Raw genomic sequence first — 21,783 nt, forward strand, 5'->3', positions numbered from 1 at the left:
ATACCTGAAACAAAATATTCTAAGTAGAGTCTACTGTAAGGTGACCTTGAGTGTCATGAAAGGTGCCCATGTATTATTATTATTATTATTATTATTATTAAGATAAACATCAGGTTCTTTACATACCAGTGCAAATGCAAATTATACTCCAGTCCCATCACACCTTATTTAAACTTTTTTTAACGCATGTTCACTGTAAAACAGTTGCACATCTTGTTTGTTTGTTTTTTTACAGATAGCAAACATACGTCTGCTTGATCTAATGCAATGAAAATGCTAAAACATGGTGCTAGAAACTTGTTGTCTTTGATAATAAGCATTTTTAAAAATCTGCCCAAATTACAAGTGGTTGGCAGCCGTTTTGTTTTTGCTGGGGCGAACTGGTACTGCAGCAGCACATGTTCTTTGGTGCCTGTCCTTCAGGGTGATGGCAGTGTTTGCGCTTCCACTCCCAGTTTAATTGTGCTCCGTTTTGTTTGCTCCAGTGTTTGGCCACAGCACTTCTGGTTAAAGCCAACTTCATAGAGTTTGAGACAACTTCCCTTCCAGCACAGTACATCCAGTCCGTTATCTGGTGAGGCTGTTTGTTTGTATTCATTTTGATCCCCATTAGCTTTTGTATGACCGCTTTTTTTCTAGTTCGTAATAAAAATAAGTGAAGAAGAATGCAAAGGCTTCATTGCAGGTTTTAAAACACAGAACAACAAACTCTCCCCTTGTCAAGTAGAGGGGAATCCTCTGCCCTGAAGTGCACATGGCACCAGCTGGTCCCTGACATGTGGCAGCTTGAACACAAACACATACAGAGGGTCACTATGGTTCAACATGACGACACTTTGAACACATACTTTGAACAGTGTGCAAGCTCTCACCTTTACAAAAACATGGCCATCCCACTTCCCTTTTTTTCCCCCCATTGAGCCCACTTGTTTAAAGTGAAGGATGTCATGAATCATTTTTTTAAGCCAATTGCAGGGTTATGAGCAGCTACTTTCCAGATTTTCCAAAGTAACAAAACATAGTCAGTAGTGTAACGAGGTATATGCCACTAACTTTTCAGTACTTCTTCGGTACTTTTGTCACAGTTTGATAATAGAATTTCTCCATGTTCTGTACTTTTTGTAGGTCAAGGTTAAGTGTAAGGTGTAACTGAGTGAGCTTGATCCTTGAGCTTGAGTGACAGAATGAAAAATAAGTTTCTGTATTGACACAAGGCAACAGTATGAGTAAAGTAGTCAAGTTACCACTGTCATTGGTGAAGCAGACGCGAAGAGAAGTATTCCAGAGAGAGCGAGAGAGCGAGAGCGAGAGAGCGAGAGAGCGAGAGAGAGAGAGAGAGAGCGAGAGCTCATGCGCTAGGACCTCATAGCTCCATTCAACACAGCAAAACTCCTGTTTAAAAACAATTCCCTTTCGACTCCCGTGGAGAGATAACACAGCCAAGAGAAAAAGAGTGCAGAATCGGCCTCAGAGAAAAAGGGAGAGGAGATCCACTGTCTGTACACCCCTCACCCCTCAGAACTAAAGCTTCTCACGGCTTTGTGCTTGCTGCTGATGCTGAACTCCTTATAAATAACAGCATATCGATTGGAACTTTTCAAAACACCACAATGCCTCAAAATGAGTTTGTGTCTTCAGCGGGTAAATTGAGCAGATTAAAGTTTGTTGCAAAAAACTAAATTAATCAGAGGGGGAAAACTCATTTGACAAAATACAAACACCTGATGGCAATTTCAGATGAACACACCAGAGCCGCACATTTCATGGCACGCACAGTGACTCAATTGCAAATGCAACAGCCACAAACACCCCAGATGCTTACAAGTCCACATGCCTCACCGCGAAGGCAAAAATCATTGATCTAGTGAAGGAGAAAAGAACATTCCCTGTGATTTTAACCTCTTTCCCAAAAGACCCCAAACCCCCTTTTGTTTCGCATCAGTATGTCGGTTGAGGCTCGCAGTGCGTTTAACATTCAAATAAAAGAAGCGATCGAAAAAAATAGGTTTCCTTTTGGTACATTATTTGAATCCACTCCTGTGGATCATCTCAATAGGGCAATGTCTCTGCAGATACTCACCCTGACATATATATCAAGGGTCTCACGTTAAACCAAAACTGACTTTACTTACTTACTTTTTACCCAAAGCTTGGTATTTTCCTGATCTAGAGTAAGGAGGGTACTTAAAACCCAACCAAGCATGTCGGAAATAGAAACAGTCCCGGTGTGGTTAGATTTACCCATCGTTTCCACATACCAATGTGTACGGAGGCAAGGCAATTGGAAATCCATTCATTCCTATGGGAATCCCTGTCATATCCAATGTGTCTGTGAAACTCCTCCCCTCTCCCCCCTTTTGCAGCAGATTTCAAAGAGAAGGTATTCAGTCTGTTTGCTCTGCTACAGTAACAGGCTGCTAACTAGCTAAAAGGCTATGTCCTTCTATTCACTTGCCGTTGTTCAATTGTCTGCATCTTGCAGGTAACAGCAGGAGCCTATACGACGAGTTCAACATACCCAGGGTGTCTGGTGACACTAACTCTAACATAAGAGATGATGCTTAACCGTCATACCACCTGACTTGATTCAGAAAGCGCATTCACATAAAAGGGGCAGTGTTGGCTTCATTTGACCTATCACAATGCTCACTGCCTCACAGGTCATCATATACAAATTCTGAAAAAACCTTCATTAATAATATGAAGACATTTAAGATAGCACTGCCGGCTCCCAAAGACTAAAGTTACACCGCTGCAGGAACAAATGCATGAAGAAAAAAGGTGAAGGACGATATCAGTAAAAAAAATAACCATCTTTACGAACTATAATGTCAAATCTTTGCGGAACGTGTCCTCACATGTCCTCGCGTTCCGCACAATCAAAAGATCTGATTGGTCAGTGAGTAGAGATTTTCACAATTCGATCTCTTACCTCCAGCAGAACCTGCTCTGGAGCAGCAGTTTAAGTAACCAACCAAGGCAGGATTTAAAACTCAGCGTTAACTCGCTAACTTCAAATCCTGCTTGGTACAGGCCCCTGGTGTCTGTGGGTGATAACCATTCTGTTGCTGTTAACTTTTAGCCAAGTTTCCCCACATCACTGATATGAAAGATGGTGGTAATTCCTCATATTGCTGCCCTTCCTCACCCCTTGACATGTAAAATAGTCTGTGAAATCTGATACCAGTGTTGTCAGCTTCATCAAGTTGTAGCATATAATCAGCTTGCAAAATTTACTTTTTGACTCAGTGGCCAAGGTGGCAGGTAGATGAAAAAAATAATCAGATGAGGAGATTAAGCAATTAAAAAATATATTTGCTGGCCTTTATTTTTTTAAATGGGTAGTTTCCAGAGACCTTCCCCCCCAGCATTACAACATTACAGACTAAAAACCATCAGAGAATAATAAATTATTATTCCACAAAACAAGTTCTCTCTTGATTTAGCTTTGACAGTTTTAAGACTATGGTAATATAATCAGCTTGTTCATTATTAGACGGATGTATCTCCGTCTGCTCCTGCACTAAATCTGCAGTGATTATAATGCATCGCTCTTTCACTGAGTCTGAGTGGAGACGTTTACAGACTGAGACTACAGCGACTGAGAGGGGATGTTGCTGTAGTTAAGCTGGCTGCAGACACGGCGAGAGTGAAAAGTCGAGCCGGATGTTTGACCGGATCACATGTTCCCGACTCGGCCGTGTGTGTGTGTGTACGAGGTAATACTCGTAGCATAGTTTTGATGACTTTTCGGTAAAAAAAATTTACCCGCCATGAGGCGTACAGCCCTCTGAAATCGACTCGCCAAACGGAAAACCTATCCACATTTGGCGCTTGGCCGGTGTTAATTTCAGACCCTGCATATATGATTTGGATGTTTTCCTAGCGCATGGACTCACACACACAAATCAAACAGAAATACAATGTGTGGAAGCAAATTGAAGCAAAAACAAGAATATCACATTCACAAGCACGTATTGAACTGTGGATGATGCTGTACGGAACTGTTCAATATTATATTGAGAATTGTTGCATCCCTCGTTTACAGAAGCCTTGCAGATGTCTCCTGCTCTGTACTCCTGTGTGAACCATCTTCCTGGCAGAAATTACTGACAGCAAACTCTCGGGCAACAAGTACAAATCAAATACAGCGCAAAAGGTAAGGCTGAACAATTTATCGTTTTCTGGAAATCGAAATCGAAATTTCAAAAAACGCGATCACGTGATCGCCAAAGCCGCGGTTTTTGGCAGTGCTTCTCCCGACTGACCCAGGAGCTGTCAATTTACACATGCACGCCGTCTATTCTGCCCCTGCGTGTGTGCATGACTTCTTTAGCTTGATACACAGCTCGACAGATAGCTAACAGTTTTCCTCCAATAGAGAAGCTGAAGTTTCTTTGTCCAGTATTTAATAAAGGAAGCACTGTCAAACTAAACAGACATCAAACATAAGTTATTCATCTCGTATGCTAAACAACCGAAAAGTCCGCTAGCTTGATGCTAACGTCTATGAGAATTTGAATAGGAATGCTAGCGGTTAGCATCGTGAATGTCAATTGTTGTCTCACGTTGTAACCTTATTACAATGCAAGATCTGAACATGAAATGACGCTCACAGGCAAATGTTTCGGCCGTATGGCTCGAAGAAAATATAGAGACATTGTTGGCTTCTCTTGTTGCATAACTTCTGTGAACAAAGTCCCCTACGGTAACCCCAAAGGCACAAAATATATCAACACTTGTGACCAGATTTCTGTCAAACTGACACTAAAAACAAGAACATCACACCGGCTGCGTGTTTCGTCTGATTAAATACATTTAAAATTAATTCTTAACTTTAGTTTTCATTTTATTAATTTAGAGTTCTGGTATTTTTTAACTGGTATGATGTAATTTCCTGTCATGTTTGTAAATGTTACTGTATACATTGAAAACATTGCACAAGCTTAATTTGAAGAAAATCGTGATAAAAATCGAAATCGCAATTTCTGCCAGAAAAATCGCAATTCAATCATTTCCTAAAATTGTTCAGCCTTAGCAAAAGGGTTAGGAAACAATCTATTGGTTGAGGTTGTAGATGTTAGGAGGCATGTAGACAGACCTGTTAGACACACACACACACAGCTGTAAATGCGTCAGGGGGAAAGGAAAAAAGGAGCAGCAGCAAAGAATAAAGTTTTATGTTGAACTTTCTGATTGAAGCCAGTTGCAGCCAACAGTTACTTTGCATTTGAAATCCTCTAACACACAGACACACACGCTCAAGCTCACACACACACACTTTGGAAAAAATCCAGAAAGATTAATGATTACAGTCAAACAAGCTCCTAAAAGGTAACAAATGTCTGTCTGAGGTTGAAATTGTTAAATTGGAAATCTACATTTTAAAAGTGTGGGCCAGTACAAAAGACACAGAATAAGAAATTGGAAGGAAAAAAATGGAGAAAAGTGACAAAATATACAAAAGAAGTAAGTTTGTGCACGTTAAGTGTGTGCACGTGCCTGTCGGAGCTGGCTGGGCCACCCCACCCTGTTTAATGTCACTCTGACGTCAAAGCCATGTGTGTCGGCCCTTAATGCAGACAGGATGGAGCAAGTATTTATTTTACTTTGGTTCTCCCCTCAGAGAGAACGGGGCCCTCCATAAACACTAACTTCAGAGCAGTTTCGCTCAGTCATATCCAAGCTACAGCCAGCGCTGAGATCATAGCACAGAATCTCAGCAACGGACCACGGACCAGATTCCATAGTTGGAAAATGTTGAGAGGCAAAAGTCAAATCATGAGACACGCTGCTTGACTACAGAGATGAACATTCCTTTCCTAAAAAGATATAGACAGCGGGTTCATCCTGGCCACACAGCTGTCCAAGATGTGTAACATGTTACTTACAACTGTTTGAATTCACAACTTCCCCACTCGCTATTTTTCTTTCTTTCAGCTCTGCTGTCAATGAGTCAACAAAAGCAAAATGCAGCCAAAAAAAAAAATCCACCAAAAAAGCTTTTTGCCACAGATTAAGGGACAATAGAACTTCAAACTCAAGTGGTTTAAAACTACAGGATGTAAGCTCGGTTCTTGTCTTACATGGAGATAAAATCCATTGATCCGTTTTTTCATTCATGGGAATAAAAGCCAATAATGCAATAGCATCATTCAAGAGAGCATTTTAATCCATCCCCTTGTCCAGCTCGAGGGACTCTTTTCTAGTGGTTATCAATACACCAAAAGCAGTGTCGTGTATTCTTTCGGAGATATTTTGCATTGTGTCTTGTCCCTTCTCAACATTCCTTTCCTCCTGCCCTCTGTTTAATCTCAAGGGGAAAAAAAACAAATCAAAGTAGAAGAATGTAGAAATGGACTTGCAGTAAACCTGAATCTGACTCAGTAAGAAGATGTGTTTTTTTATATGCTGGTTTAATTGAGAGTGTATTACAAGAAAAACAAACTATCCATTGTATGGAGTAAGAAGCTAGCTGCATCCAAACTCAGACAACTGGTCTACATGTTAAACTTTCAAGAATCATCCAATTCAAAAAGAACACTCGGAAGTTAACACCATCGCTGGCAACGTCTTGTGCTGCGATTCCCAGCTTTCTCTGATGTTGCCGTGAACACACAACCATGGAGCGCTGCTGTCTTCACAACCCATCTTCATTTCGCATCGCCATATGGGAAAAGGCGCTCATCCATCTGATGAACACATGTCACATGCTGACACTCGAATTAAAAAAAGCAAGGCTAGAAAATCCAGCTCGTCAAAACGGATCAACCCTGGCAGCGAGCAGACAGTATTTACTTCATACAATATGTCACTTGCTGTTTTGCAACAGACTTAGACAGTGACTTTTAATAAATAAGATTTTCTTTCAAGAACACTGAGTCGCTGACTAAATGAAGGCAGCACGAAGAGCACAAAAAGTTAACAGTACTCTAGTATTGTTCTTAAAATGGGGCAAACAAGCTAAGGCCACTCCACTCCATTTGGCAGGGACAAACCCTTTTTTATAACTTTGAAAAAACTGATAACACCGTTTAACAAGATATTTTGGGCAAATTTTAGTCCTCTGAATATTTGGTACCAGCCTATGCCCGCCAGACCTAACCCCCAACCTCACACAGACGCAAAGGTAGATGTATAAAATACATGGCTGAAATGGTTAAAAATGAGGGAGGGGTCATAGTTTAGGTCCATATTGTTATATGAGCATGAACATGGGCACAATGGAGCCTGGCCATGGCACTCCCATACAGTGTGTGATTGGCTGAAGTAGCCCCTGATAAGGAAAACATTAGCTGCCAGTATCTGTGTTGCCTATTCAAAGCAAAGGCCCAATGTTTGCACAAGGTAATCCATCTGTATACTCACACTGAAAGAATCACATCAGCTGAGAAAGAGAGGAAAAAGAGAAACGTGAATATCAGGCAGCACTAACCTCCAATAATCCATTCCTCTCGCACATGTTCCCCCTTACCCTTTCTGACTTCAGCTTCTTGCTCCCCTCCCCCATATAAACTGTTTTTTCCCTGTTAAGTGTTAATTATTTATGGCTGGACTTCTCTCTCTTTGGGTCTCTCTCCATATGGCAGGCAGGCAGGCAGGCACAGACAGACAGACAGACAGACAGACAGACAGACAGACAGACAGACAGACAGACAGACAGACAGACAGACAGACAGACAGACAGACAGACAGACAGACAGACAGACAGACAGACAGACAGACAGACAGACAGACAGACAGACAGACAGACAGACAGACAGACAGACAGACAGACAGACAGACAGACAGACGGACGAGTGCACATGTAAAAATGTGAACAACATTACAACACCAAAGTAAATTCCAGGACAACAAATGAGCAGGGGGTGGGGTTCTGGGACCCACACATGAAGGGACATGCAGTCTCTCACGAGCATACAGTGCATGGCTGCATATACGCAGATGCAATTATGCCAATTCCAGCAGCATGTTGTGATGTTTTGCAAGACCGTTCCTGCTCTGCCATGTCTCTTAAAGATATTCCATTAAAGCTTGCCAAGTCATGCTTGAAAACTGACCCCATGTTTTTATAACGTCTTGAAAGAGACTGGGGGAGGGTGAGGCTGTGAGGGAACATGGTGAGACTAAACTTGAGATATATACACACATAGTATCTCAAAAGGACAACGTGAAAGGATTATCATCATTATCTCCAGCTGTCTCTCTCAAGAAGGGCACACTGGTTCATTCAGAAAAAGAGGAACAAATAGTGCCTCTCCAGTACCGAGCCCTTGGTCAGGGAACAGATAGCACTTATTACACCTTGAAGATTATGGCAGATAACAACATCTTGATGTCATATTTGAAGGAAGGACTGAAATGTAACCACGGGAGCTACACTTGTGATTATAGCAATGTACTGTTGCTTTTTTAGCACTAGGTGCTTCTAAACTTCTTCTTCTTAACTTTAAGTTAAGAAAACTATTGTGAACATTTTTTCTTTGAATCTTGGGGGGGGGGGGGGACAAAACAAAAAAAAACTAGTAAATACACTTGACCATACACAAGAGTTCAAGACAACAGATGGGTTCTCACAGGAAAAAAGCCTGTCCAACATTTAACAATGCAGCGGAAACAACATATTTTTGATGTTCACAAAGTGTTTAAATATGTCACTAAACGCTGAGTCAGCTTGCCCAGAATTTGTGCTAATGACCAACCCAGTAGCCACCAGCTAAGTGTCGCTGGTAGTGCCATTCAGCAGCGCTGGGTATGCAACACACCGTTCTCTTTCTCCACACAGCCCATTTGTGGCTGTAATAACTGTAAAATAAGTCCCACTTCAAGGGGAAAGTCACAAAGCAATGTGTTTTATGAGCCTCAGCTGGAGGAAACACCCCAGAGTGATGACAACAAGTGTTAGCCCAGCTATGACCACAAAACTAATAAAGCTATGCTGGCTTACGTCAGAAGAAAACCCTCACAAGTGGTCTGAGAGGACCTGCTAGCCTACAATTTAAAGGCTGCTGGAGACAGGCAAGGGAGCAGAGCGAGGTTACAGTGATACAGAGGTGTATCCACTTACATCTGCAACATTCTATAGTAAACAGAAATAAAAGCTCTCACTGTGTGATGTGGAAATGAGAAGTCTGAGCAGGATTCAATTCTTCTGTTAATCAGAGTAAAGGGAGCATTTCACTTCCTTTCTTTGAATGAATACAGGATGATGATTTTTTTTTAATGAGATTAGAAAGGAATTAAAGTAAAGGAGAGGGAGAAAAGGAAAAGAAATGAGAGAGCTCGAGCTTATCTCTTTAGAAACTAACATAATATTATTTGGGCTACTAAGGGCTCAAATGTGACCATCGCTGCTGATTTTTTTATTTATTTAGGAATGGTAAAAAGTAAATGGGTCTAAATAGCACTTTTCTAGAGTTCTGACTACCCAAAGCACTTTTACACCGTATGTCACACGTACACATTCACACTGATGGCTTGTTTCTAGAGATGCACTGATACCACTTTTTTTCAAACCAAGTACAAGTACAGACATTTGGGTTCTCACCAATACCGAGTAGTTATTAATGCCACTGAAATAGAGGCAGATAGATAGAGAAATAGAGAGATAGACAGACAGTCAGACAATCTATAATTTATAATGAACAAGCTGATTGTATGAAGTGTCTAATGTTGTCAAAGATAAATCAAGAATCATGATAATTTATTTTTTTCTGATGGATTTTAGTTTTTAGTCTGTAATGTTGTAATGCAGAGGACTCTGGGAATTACCCATTTAAAAAATTAAGACGAGCAAAGATATTTTATTTTTTTAAATGTATCAATTTCCTGATCTGATCAAATTATTAAATCTGTGACTTAAATCTGAACAGAACAAAATGCTTTCTCAATTAAATGTACTGTAACGGATGTGTCGGCGACACAGAAACATACCGTAAATTCCGGACTATTGAGCGCACCTGTATATAAGCCGCACCGGCAAAAAATAAGTAAATAAATGTATTTGTACATATATAAGCCACAGGTGTCCACATTGTAACAAAGCGATTTACACAGAAAGACGTGACACAAAAACGTTGTTTTAACTTTTAATTAAATATGTAGGCTACCGGCTACATCCGCAAAAACGAAGCCTACTGGAAATCCTTTATCGAACAGTGTCTGTAACACGGCTGATGAAAAAGATTACCGTAATACATTTCACAAGAAAAAGTCCATCCACTCACTGCCTCAGAATGACTTCATTACTCACTTCCTCAGTCTCTTTTTCGATGTCGCTGTCAGTTTCAACTTTACGTGCAGCAGCTCTATTTCCTTCTTTGACAGCCAGGTCAATCGCCTTTAACTTGAAAGCTGCATCATATGCATTTCTCCGTGTGTTAAGATCTGATATTAAGATCCGATGTGACGAGGTCAAATGTTTTTGCGGCAGAAGCTCATTGTCCCCCAAGAAAAATCAGAAAAATAAATAAGCCGCATCGTTGTAAAAGCCACAGTGTTCAAAACGTGACAAAAAAGTAGCGGCTTATAGTCCGGAATTTACGGTAATTTGTTATTTCGGCCGGTAAATACACAAAAAAATATGCATGGAAGAAGCAAAAATATACAAAATATGGCTGAAAAAAACAATTATTATTGCGATTATTGCACTTTGGTTGAGATTATTGCACATGAATGTGTTGGTGATGTTCACGGCAATAGTCCCATTAGAGAGCCGCACCAATTCTAGCTCGCAAGCTGCTTAATGTCTATTCTGTATTTAAAGTTTCCCCAATTGTGCAGGCTTCTTTCCCTGTAAAATTAAACATGTCCCCTCATATGATGCCTTTAAAGCTTTGGCTGGTATTCTTATTTTTTGTTATGGGCTTTGTTTTGACCATGCACAACATCTTTCCCAAAGAAATCCAGCTGTTTAGATAAAAGAAATTGAGGGCTGGTCAGTTCTCAAATGTTGTAGCATTTTTACAGGCTTTATGCAAGAACTTCAGTGTATAAAACACATTGGCGATGTTAAAGTTTGTTGACTGGATACATTCCTCTCGATATTTTTGTGCCCTGGGAGAAGGGTGCTCTGACTACTGATGGAAGTTCCCATGGTTTTACAGATACTTAATAAACTTGTTTTGCAGAAATAGTTACTGCCAATGTGGTAGAAGATTGCATCATGCAGGAAGATAGAAAATGCAGATTTTAAGTTAGGTTCTATACAAGTTTGTTAAACTCAATAGGAATGTACAAACATGCCGCTGGTTGTTAAATAAAAGAGATAAGGCAAAAATTCCATGAAATAATTCCTGCATGGACAATGCTGCTGAAATCTGAGACTGCAAAGCTTACTGGGTAGATCTTTCTCAAAGAACTGTACAAATGCTGCAGTGTTAAATTGTTGACATAATCTTGGGTGGAGATTAGGGTTAGCATCTGCTGACATTTTTAGATCTCAGAAAAAGAAATTGAGTCACACCTTATACTCTTCACAGGTCATTCTACACAGTTTGCCTTCAATCGTGAAAGAGTTCACTTAAATAGACCGTCCAATCGGGTTATAAGGTAGTTTAGACAGGAACATGCAGGTAAATGTAATTACTCTCTAGACTTCACTCTACCTTCTGCTCGGCTATAATAGGTTGGTCTGCCAACTGCAAAGTATTGAAAAAAGGACACTTGAAGACAACCTTTGAAAGCTATTTTACTTTTGCGACAGTATACTATGCCACTAATTTAAACTAAATCTAAAACTACTTTGTCAAATAAACATTCTCAGTCGATTCGTCTCACTTCAGTCTTTTTATTTTTACACAGTCAAGTCCACAGACTGACCAACTCTGTGATAAAAGTAAAATCCTGTGAAAGGCTGCATGAGTAGAGATACAGCCATCCTGCAATATAGAGACTTTTTTTTATCCCACCTCCTGAGCTTCTATATTCACATAAACTGTGGCTATTATTTATGGAAATAATGATAAGGAGTATTGTCCAGTGTGGTAAAGTAGGGCCTGACCACAGTGGGATTTTTGGGCTTGATATCTATATAGGGAGAGAAAAACTTACTTCTTTACAGTAACTGAGAACATTTTTAGAAATTCATTACTTTTCTTGAGTATTTCCTTTTTTTTAACGTCTACTTAATGACATTTTAGCTGAAAAATAAGTCCGCTGACTCCACTCTCTTGATACAATATAAAAAACTGAATGTAATAGTCAGTCTCTTGTCAGTATCGATTACCTGGAGCATGCATGTTGGCACAAGAGTGGTATGCACTCTCTCATCAAAACTAGTCACAGTATGACATGCTGCCACACAGCAAAACTCTCATGAACAGAAACAGGAGTGGCTGTATCTCCAAACATTATTAGCTTTTGAAGGCACAAAAGATAGTAAATGGTAAATGGACTTGAGCCTTGACTTGTGACTATTCAAAGCATTTTTCACACAGCTGGTCACACCTACACATTCTCAGACTGATGGCACTGGTTGCTATGTAGTGAGACCATCAGAAGTTACTAATCCCATTTATACACATGCATACGCTGCCGACGACGCAGGGGCAATTTAGGGTTTAGCGTCTTGCCCGAGGACACAATGGACATGTTGATGCAGAAGCTGGGGATCGAAGGTTCAGGGAAGACGACTCTACCGACTAAGCCACTAAAAGACGTAAAGCACTTGTCTGACAGAATGAAGTGTCTCTTGTGTCTGCTAATGAACAGGGATGTAGTGGCATTTTATGCTTTTACCTCAACCATTCATTACTTTACTTAAGTATATTTTAACACTGGATACTTTGGATCCTTATAGATGGCTACTTTAAGACTTTGAATTGAGTAATTTTCTTCAATGTGACCTTAACTTTTAGCGTAGCAACTTTCAAATGAGGTATCTTTACTTTTATGAAGTGTGGTTTTCAATTATCCTTTACAGCAGTGGTAATGTCAGAAACATAATCATTAAATATGTTCCATGGGAAACTTTCACATCTTCATCTTCACATCTTTAGACTGTAGAAGACTTACGGTCCTCTCCTGCAGTCTAAACGGTCTTCAGTCCACAGAACGCATCCTAAAACGGTAAATGTAAGATTCCCTTCTACATTCTCTACAAAATATATGTAAGATAATTCAGAGGCAGTGATGGGGAGTCATCTCTACAATACCAAACCACTTCCCTTGATGTGTCATTTCAGCTGCGTCTGAATGAACACACCCTGACATGAACATTTCTCATTCGGCCCAACCGTTCAAATCAACAGGTGTGTAGAAAAGGAAAGAAGTTTAAAACATCTCCTGATCACACTCAAATGTTTTTGGAGCACTGACAGATGTTCAGGAACCAGAAATCACTTTTAAATTAAGATTAAACAGGATGGAGAATGCACAGGGCCAGCTAACAAATAGTGGATTTTTTATACAACATGCAAACCTATTAGTTAGTTTAAAATAGTTTTCCTGTCTCTTATCTCCTACACATCAGCAAGGCAAGCTCACATTGGCTCATTGGCTGCAGCTGGCAGAATGCCTTCAGTTTTACTGCCATTTGAAGGTAACCAAAAAAAGACCAGGGGAAAAACCAAGGGTCCTCAAGTGGCGGACTTCGGTCCAGATCTGGACCCAAACTTAATGAAATATGGACCGAGACAATTATCATTATTCCAATTTTGTTTCCAATCACGCGTCTATCCTGTGCCCAATTCAAATGTCCAATCGGCTGTTGTTTAACGTCACTATGGCAACTCATTGTGGTTAGTGAGTGCTTTTTATTGTTCTTCCGCGAGTGCTTTTTTGCTCTGCAGGAAGTTAGTTTTAAGTTGGATATTTGGCAGACATTCGCTCTGGGTAAACAGAACATGGAACCTCCAACATAAAACTGACTTCACCGCGGTCACACAGGTCATCATTAGCTACAACAACGTCGTCAGATTTGCGAACGGTAACTGTTCTTTCGTAAATAAAAAATCATGGCATGCTCCAAACTTGACAAAGAGAAAGAGGTGGAATCTGAAAATCATCAATTTAAGACAGAGTGGACCGATAAATATGCATTTTGCTGTCTGTGGGGAGCAAGAAACCGATCTGTTTAATCTGTAATGAGACAGTTGCCCTTGTCTAAAGTGGAAACCTAAAACGTCATTATGAAACAAAGAGCAGAATTACACACTCAAAAAACACCAAAACAAAACTTACAGCAGTGTCTACGCCTGGCCCTCACACCTTTTGTGCCCACGTTTAAAGAAGTAGTGGCACAAAAAGTGTCACGTTTCACACTGATGTGGACAGAACACATCATCCTTTGTGCATAATTTGTGGATTTACTGCCTTTTTTTGTTCGGAGTTCTAATTTTGGAATTACACGTCACTGTTCCGGACCCTGGACAGATTGGAAATTTGGTGAGTGGACCTTTTGAGTTTCTAATTGAGTACCCATAGGATAGACCTTCATATGTTTACATAAAACAAAATCAAAGAAACACGTAATTTAGAAAAATTCCTAAATGACACTTCATGAAATGACAAGACGTGAACAAAGGGAAAATATATATTTTATAATAATTTAAATTTACTCAAGTTCTCTATAAGGATCCAAAGTGTTTATTTAACCTGTGTTCATTTTGATGCGGCGCTGATTGCTACACTGCTCAAAAAATAAAGGAAACACTAAAACATCCTAGATCTGAATGAGTAAAATATTCTTATTAAATACTTTGTTCTTTACATAGTTGAATGTGCTGACAACAAAATCATACAAATATGACCAATGAGAATCAAATTGATTAACCAATGGAGGTCTAGATTTGGAGTAACACTGAAAATTAAAGTAAAAAAACAACAACAGTAAAACACACTACAGGCAAATCCAACTTTGATGTAATGTCCTTAAAACAAGTCAAAATGAGGCTTAGTAGTGTGTGTGTGGCCTCCAAGTGCCTGTATGACCTCCCTACAACGCCTGGGCATGCTCCTGATAAGGTGACAGATTGTCTCCTGAAGGATCTCCTCCCAGACCTGAACTAAAGCATCCACCAACTCCTGGACAGTCTGTGGTGTATTGTGGTGTTGGTGGATGGAGCGAGACATGATGTCCCAGATGTGCTCAGTTGGATTCAGGTCTGGGGAACGGATGGGCCAGTCCATAACATCAATGGGGTCATCTCCTAAACATTTCTAAAGCCTCCACCTCACCGCTCTCGTCCTGATACACCAATCGGATGTCCTTATGTGGAGAGATAGGGGCGTGCCATGGTAGTATGCTGATTGCTGGTTGCAGGCACACACCCCATGATTTAGAATGATTCAGATACATTAAAATGGTGGTGAGAACAAAATTGGCGTGTCATGAATCCAACATTGATTTTGCGAATTCACATTTTATGCGCAGAATAAGAACATGCGTGAATGAGGGCCAATGTGACTTAGGCAACTTTACTAACCACTATCACTGAAGTAATTTCCATGACTTAGAGCTTGTCCCCTATCAGTAAGTGACAAGGTTTACTAGGCTATAAATATTGCATAGTTATTCAGTCTTTTTAGTCAGCAAAATACCTAGCATAAAGCTTTCAAAAGACCCTGCTGCAGTTTACGTACTTTCTGATGGTCCATGGACTTTTGACAATAGGGCATGCAACCCCTGCAGTGCTGCATGTCTCTGATTGGTCAGTCACAGCAGGGGGTTATATGTCCCTCTGTGCTTAAAAGACCGCAGCTGAAAGCCCATTGTTCCAACAATAACTATTTACAATCCAAGTTTGACTGTTACAATTTTAAAAAAGTTACAAAACTCACTTTTTAGACTCTTTAAGCATGACTTAAAGAACTAAACTAAAAATAAATAGCAACCAACAGTCAGAGATATAATTTGAATGTAAAATCTGTTGGGGGTTTTTATCTCTTAAACTTTAGTTTTTATTTAATTGTATGTATGTATGTATGTGTATTACGTCATTTATGAAAAACCTTGGTTTGACATCTACAGAAATAATCTTTTAAATTTATGTTTTTTTATTCGTTTGTATAAAATGAGGCACTTGTGTACTTTCATTTTTTAAATTCTTTTTTAACAAAAAATCTTTGACTATATTCTTACTTTGGCGAATGTAAATCTTTTTCCAAAATACAATTTTAAGATGATCCTTACAAAGAGTTTGACTAAAAAGGGAAAAAAACAGATGTTCTAAGTATATCAAAATCACAAAATATACCTTTCCTCAAATACTAACTTTAAGAAATTAATCGCAGACGTTCATCATTTATCTTCTTTAAAGGCGTTTCTGAGGCATTTGGTAAAATGAGGGGAGTGAGATATCCTGTTTAATTCTTTTTGATTAGAGTCTTTTCTTTATAATGAAACCTTAAAAACAGAGCAAGTCTCCTTTCTATTGTTAATCAATAAAACCTATAGTAATTTAGCCTGATTTGCATAAACTTCCTGCGACTTGAGACAGCGTTGGTAACACAGACAACTATATGAGCCACAGGAAACAGTCAGGGTACACTGGCAATCCCTACCTTGCCCAAACTCGCTTCAACCATAAAGTCCAGTTAGTTTGGCCAGTGTGAGCGCTCTGTACCATGCTCAGACACGGCGCAGAGGTGTGCATGGGCACGTGGCTAAACAGGGCTGACAGCGTTCATTATGCAGAAATACAGAGTGTTCTGGCTGTATCTGGCTAAAATGACTCAAAATAAGTTACAAAGTAGCTGTCATTATCTCTGTCTCCGATATACGGACTTGAGTGCGCCTCTTTTATTTCGTTTAATCTATTTACAGCTGTAGCTGATTAAAGTGACTTAAAGTAAGCCACAAAGTCAGTTAATACTACATGATGCACAGCACGTTCCACATCAAAAAAAGAAGCATGGATGAGAAACTCCATGAGCTAAACTGAAAGCAAAGATTAAGGAAACATGTTAGTATTTTTACAAACACCAGGCAGTCTTTTTTTGGTTGAAGAGGAGTACCTGAACCTTTTAGTTCTGGGGACCTTTGGTCGAAACAGGCCTTAATTTGAGCTCTTATCTTTAGATAGTATATGGCCCGCACAATTAATATTATCGTGACTTTTACTTTCTTGATTGTTTTCTTAACAACAGCGGAGTGACAATCAGCGACAGAGATAAATGCTCATGCCACAGAGCAGTGTGCAGCCAGCAGCGGAGTGCAGCTGACACTACACACAGACACGCTACAATCCTACAATTTATTTGGCAGACTCTAAAATCCAAAGCGACATACATCACACAGCAAGTACAACACATGCAAAGATCTATAAAAGAGGAAACAATGTCAGTAAGTGCAAATAATCAGCTTTAAGTCTGATCGAACACAGGTGCAGACAGGCAGTGCACAGAGGCAAAGCACAACACTGACGGCTATTCTTAAAAGCTATAATCCATCTTAAAATCATCATTGTCAAACAAAACCATCGTACATCAGAGAGTAAGTACAACACAAGCAAGGATCTAGAAAGGAGGAAACAATGACAAGAAGTGCATCATCATCGCTAATTTAAAAAACCATCATCATCAAGGTCCTAGGTATTTTCGAAAGAGCTCGGTCTTAAACTTTTTCTTAAAGGTGCAAAGGGATCCAATGAAGTTCTGCAGTTCATTCCACTCGCGCAGGGCGACAAAGAACAAGAGTCTCAATAGAGACTTGTGATAGTTGGATCAGACGCCTTTGTAGAGGATGTGGAGGGAGTGTAGACACAATTCCAACATACTGACTACAATACTCAATGGCCATATACATACAATACACCATGCAGAGGAGAAAGCAGAGAAAATAAATAAGTAATAAAAGGAGAGAGTAGACCTGGATTATAGAAATTAGGTAAGGAGGAGTTGTTCATGTCGCTGTTTTGTAAGGGAGCAGCAGAGTTTTAAAATTGATAAGAGCAGTAAGAGAGCCAGTGTGAGGAGATAAACAGCAAAGTGACGTGTGCTGCTGCATTTTGTATCATCATATTATCATCATCATACACTCATTAAATGTGAAAACAGGCTCAACTGGCCCAGAGCTCAGTTCCGTGCAGCGTATCAGTGTACGTGCAGCGTATCATGCTCAAGCAGACTTTATATTGGACAGCACTGCCACAGAGGGTGCAGGTGCCAAATGAGCCGATAGCATGAATAACAATGATTCCATGTTCCAGGACCTCCAGTCCATGAAACTCGACATACCCGTCGAGTGTCATCACTGCTTTGACGATGTTCTTCATGATTGGGCTTCAGTCAAGAACCCAGCAAAGAAGAGCTAAAGGTAGAAGTGATGCACATGCCTCCTCAGCATTATGTTTCGTTTTAAAATGTGCCATTTTACCAGAACCGATAGGCGATTTCAACTATTGTTCTGACATTTTTAACAACATAAGATAAGAAATGGCAGTTGTTTAAATTTCATTCAGCCGGCGTGACAAGGTCATCAAGGGTTGGGGACAGTTTGAGCAATACCTGGAGCTAATTGATAAAAATGTCTGACTGTTTACTTTTTTAAATCACAAAAGCAAAATAAATGAGCAACAAGGCAAATAGTTTATGTAGTGTAATGCGCTTTTTTCTTGTTTTACACAATATCTTGCCACCAGAGCATTTCATGAGCTCAGCTCAAAGCGCAGTTCTCCATCACTTCTTCTGTTGCTTTACAGGGATCTAGTATTGCTCCTGTAAAGCTTATGTTACTTCCACTGATGCCAGAGAGGGAACAACTTGGTCCCTTCAACAAGCAATCGGAATAGGACTTTTTGCTAATGCTCTGTGGAAAAATCAGGATATTTGGGACACTGCAAGATTGGCTTGATAGTTGTGCATTGTGTGTGTGTGTGTGTGTGGGTGGGTGGGTGGGGGGGGGCTTGACGGCCATTTAGGGGCAAGCTAAATGTCACATTTGGTGATTAAGGTGTCACTATTTTTTTTTAATGATTAATCTCCTGTCGATTACCTTTGAAACCCAGAAGATTCATGAATAAATAAGCTTCTGGCCTCTGACCCCACAGCAGCAGTTTTGTTCCTATGATACAAAATAATAATGATAATGTCATGCTTACGTCAAATGATTAGAAAACACACCTGGTCAGTATTTCAAGTATTGATAACTGGCTTAAGTGACTAGTAAATGATCAAATGACAATATGAGTTTACTTACATGGCCAACACTGTACCACTTAAGTTGACAATGAGCCCCATTTTGGGACAGCAGGGTCCTTCCACAGTACACATGGTTCATCTTACACTTTTAGCACTCAAACTTTTAAAAAATGGAACGCCTCTCAAGAGCAAAGACAAGAACAGGTCCAAAACCATATATCTAGTAAGTATAGGCTACATTTAACTCATAGAGGAACGCTTAAACAATGCCACACATCATTTATGGCATCATGCTGTTAATAATCCATTTCAAATCAGTTTTAGCATTTAGTCTTTGACTGAATGCTGAACAGTATTGCCCTTCCAAGCAAACACTGAACCCCAATCCCTGAACCATAAATAAGACATAACAGCAAAATAAGTAAATAAATAAACAACATCCTCTGAGGGCATATAGCCAACCCAATCCGATTGAAAGGGGAAAACTGGACCTTTTTTTTTTTTTTTTTTGCATCAACACCTTTAATACCCTCCTCTGGCAGCTGATACTTGTTATGCTGTACACCCACCCTGCGCCCACACACTGGCTTTAGAGTAGCCTCTCTGCTCGATCATCCTCTGGAAAACAGATAGATACTCGCCTTTGTTTCACCTCCAGGTGAACTGCTACAAGATCAGCAGCCCACTGAGCAGCGGAATCACCCGGGGCTGTACCGCTTGGCCGTCGAGGTAACTATGATGGGCCTTCTTCCACTGCAGCTAAATATCCACTATAACGTTATTCAGTCCTCCCAGAAGCTCGTAATCAACAGCCAAACGTCAATGCAGTGGAACAGTTATCTATCAAATAAAGGCACCAGCACTTCACATTACTAATTGGCCTTTCAATACCGAAACCTATAACGACAGGTAGGACGAGGCAGCACTGACACAGTCACACTGCGCAGCTGGGCCTATATTTTGGTCCTTACTCAATTCCATTTGATACACATACCTTTAAAATCCATTATGTCATCGTAAACAGCCAATATCTACAAAACCACTTGCTGTTGCGTAAAAATGTACCCGACAGCCGACATGCAACGCTGCCGTCAGATTGAGACGCTGCAAACACTCTGCGTTGTTCATCTTAAGCCTGCAGGGCCTTCTGACAACCTGTTCGGTTAGAGTGTTTGTAGCCAGCATACAATCGGATGTAAACTGATTTCAATGGAATATGTTTAATGTTTTCCGGTGGACAAAGCCCTGCGCAACCATGAGAGACAGAGAAAGCATATATCCCAGGGAGGACAGCCTCAGGCTCGTCCATGGCCATGTCGTTGAGGGGGTGAGGGGGGTACATTTAAATTGTCATTCAGCTGTGCTTACCTTCTCGTGCCTTCAGGAGAACCGTGTTAGCCACGATATTTTCAATCTCCATTGTCAGAATGTGAATCCCAAGCAGTCGCGATACATCTCATATAGCGGAAAAAGACGGTTTTTCTGATCGAACGTGCCGACGACTGTGAGGCTGTTGCACGCGCACAAGGTGAACGCGGCACTGGCGCATAGTAGGTGTTTAAAAGTGGTCGTCGTTTTTCTCCATTTAAAATGCGTTTTATCAAACCCTACCTATGGAGCTCTATTACGAAGGGCTCGTTAGCATTCACAGCCTGCCTCTCCTCGTTCGCTGCCTGCCTTCCTTCCTGCTTCGGCTTCCTCCTCCTCGCCCCTCGCCCCTCCTCTGCACAACTACCCAAGGAGAGTAGGAGGGATCAATTTACAACCAGTGCAACCACGCACACACGTTCACACATAAGTGACACTCGTAAAAATATGCATACATGCGATTTCCTTGGCATAGTCTCCTGAAATCATGAGAGTTTATGCAATTTATTGTATGGTATTTTTATTGAATCATTATGGTGGTTGGGTTTCTTTAAGTTCCCATTAGGAATAATATCTCCCACAACCACAGTAGGCTAACTAGAGTTCACTGGAAATACCCAAAATAAGGCTATTTTTCCCTTTCATTAATAAAAATACTGTCAAACGGTCCGTAATCTAAACAGAAATTATGCTAGGACTACTGATACAAAAGTAGGCTAAACTAACTTTTCCTCTGTATAATTTCCTTCTAGGGCTATTTCATAGGCTATGTCAGGGGGGGTTTTAAAGCTATTTGCCCCACTTCTGATTCCGAGCCAGTCTAGTCATCAGCCATACAGCCTGGAGAAAATAGATAACACACAGCAGGCTCTCTCACAACCAGACAGTGACCCAACAGCTTTCTTATCCGACTTTTGGATCAACTTAACCCCTCACTGCTTTGAGAAGAGCAATATGTCAAAAGCAGAAGAGGTTAGCTGCATACAACTTTGAAAAAGCTTTTAACTTGAAAGGGTTTGTGAGGTAAAAAAAAGAAAAAGAAAAAGATGACAAAGAATAAGTTGGGTCATATCATAACTGACACAAAACTGCAAGTATTGAATAAAGAACAATCACTGCTGTCTCTCTGTGTTTTACTGTTGTTCATACTACATAATGAAATGAAGATGAAGACAGACTTTTTGTGAACAATGAGTGGTGTGTGCCTGAACATTAAATCAAATGTTGTTTAAATGTTCTTACACCTCCCTTCTATAATTTTCTATTTTATAATCAAAAAATCTGCATGCAGTGTTAAAACACAGTTTAGTAATGTAACAATGACCATGTTTTATC

At 40.1% G+C, this 21,783-nt stretch overlaps 1 protein-coding gene across 2 annotated transcripts in view; it reads right to left on the minus strand.

Moving 5' to 3' along the window:
- Nucleotides 1–20,857, minus strand: part of grk4 (G protein-coupled receptor kinase 4) — a 52,443-nt gene extending 31,586 nt beyond the window's left edge. For both annotated transcript variants that reach the window (XM_079337831.1, XM_079337832.1), the window contains exon 1: nt 20,449–20,857. In XM_079337831.1, the coding sequence (XP_079193957.1) occupies nt 20,449–20,500 (52 nt within the window). In that variant the 5' untranslated portion in view covers nt 20,501–20,857. The remainder of the gene's footprint in view (nt 1–20,448) is intronic.
- Nucleotides 20,858–21,783: the final 926 nt, after the last annotated feature.

This window comes from Symphodus melops (assembly GCF_947650265.1).
Source record: "Symphodus melops genome assembly, chromosome: 2".
Taxonomy (NCBI): Eukaryota; Metazoa; Chordata; class Actinopteri; order Labriformes; family Labridae; genus Symphodus; species Symphodus melops.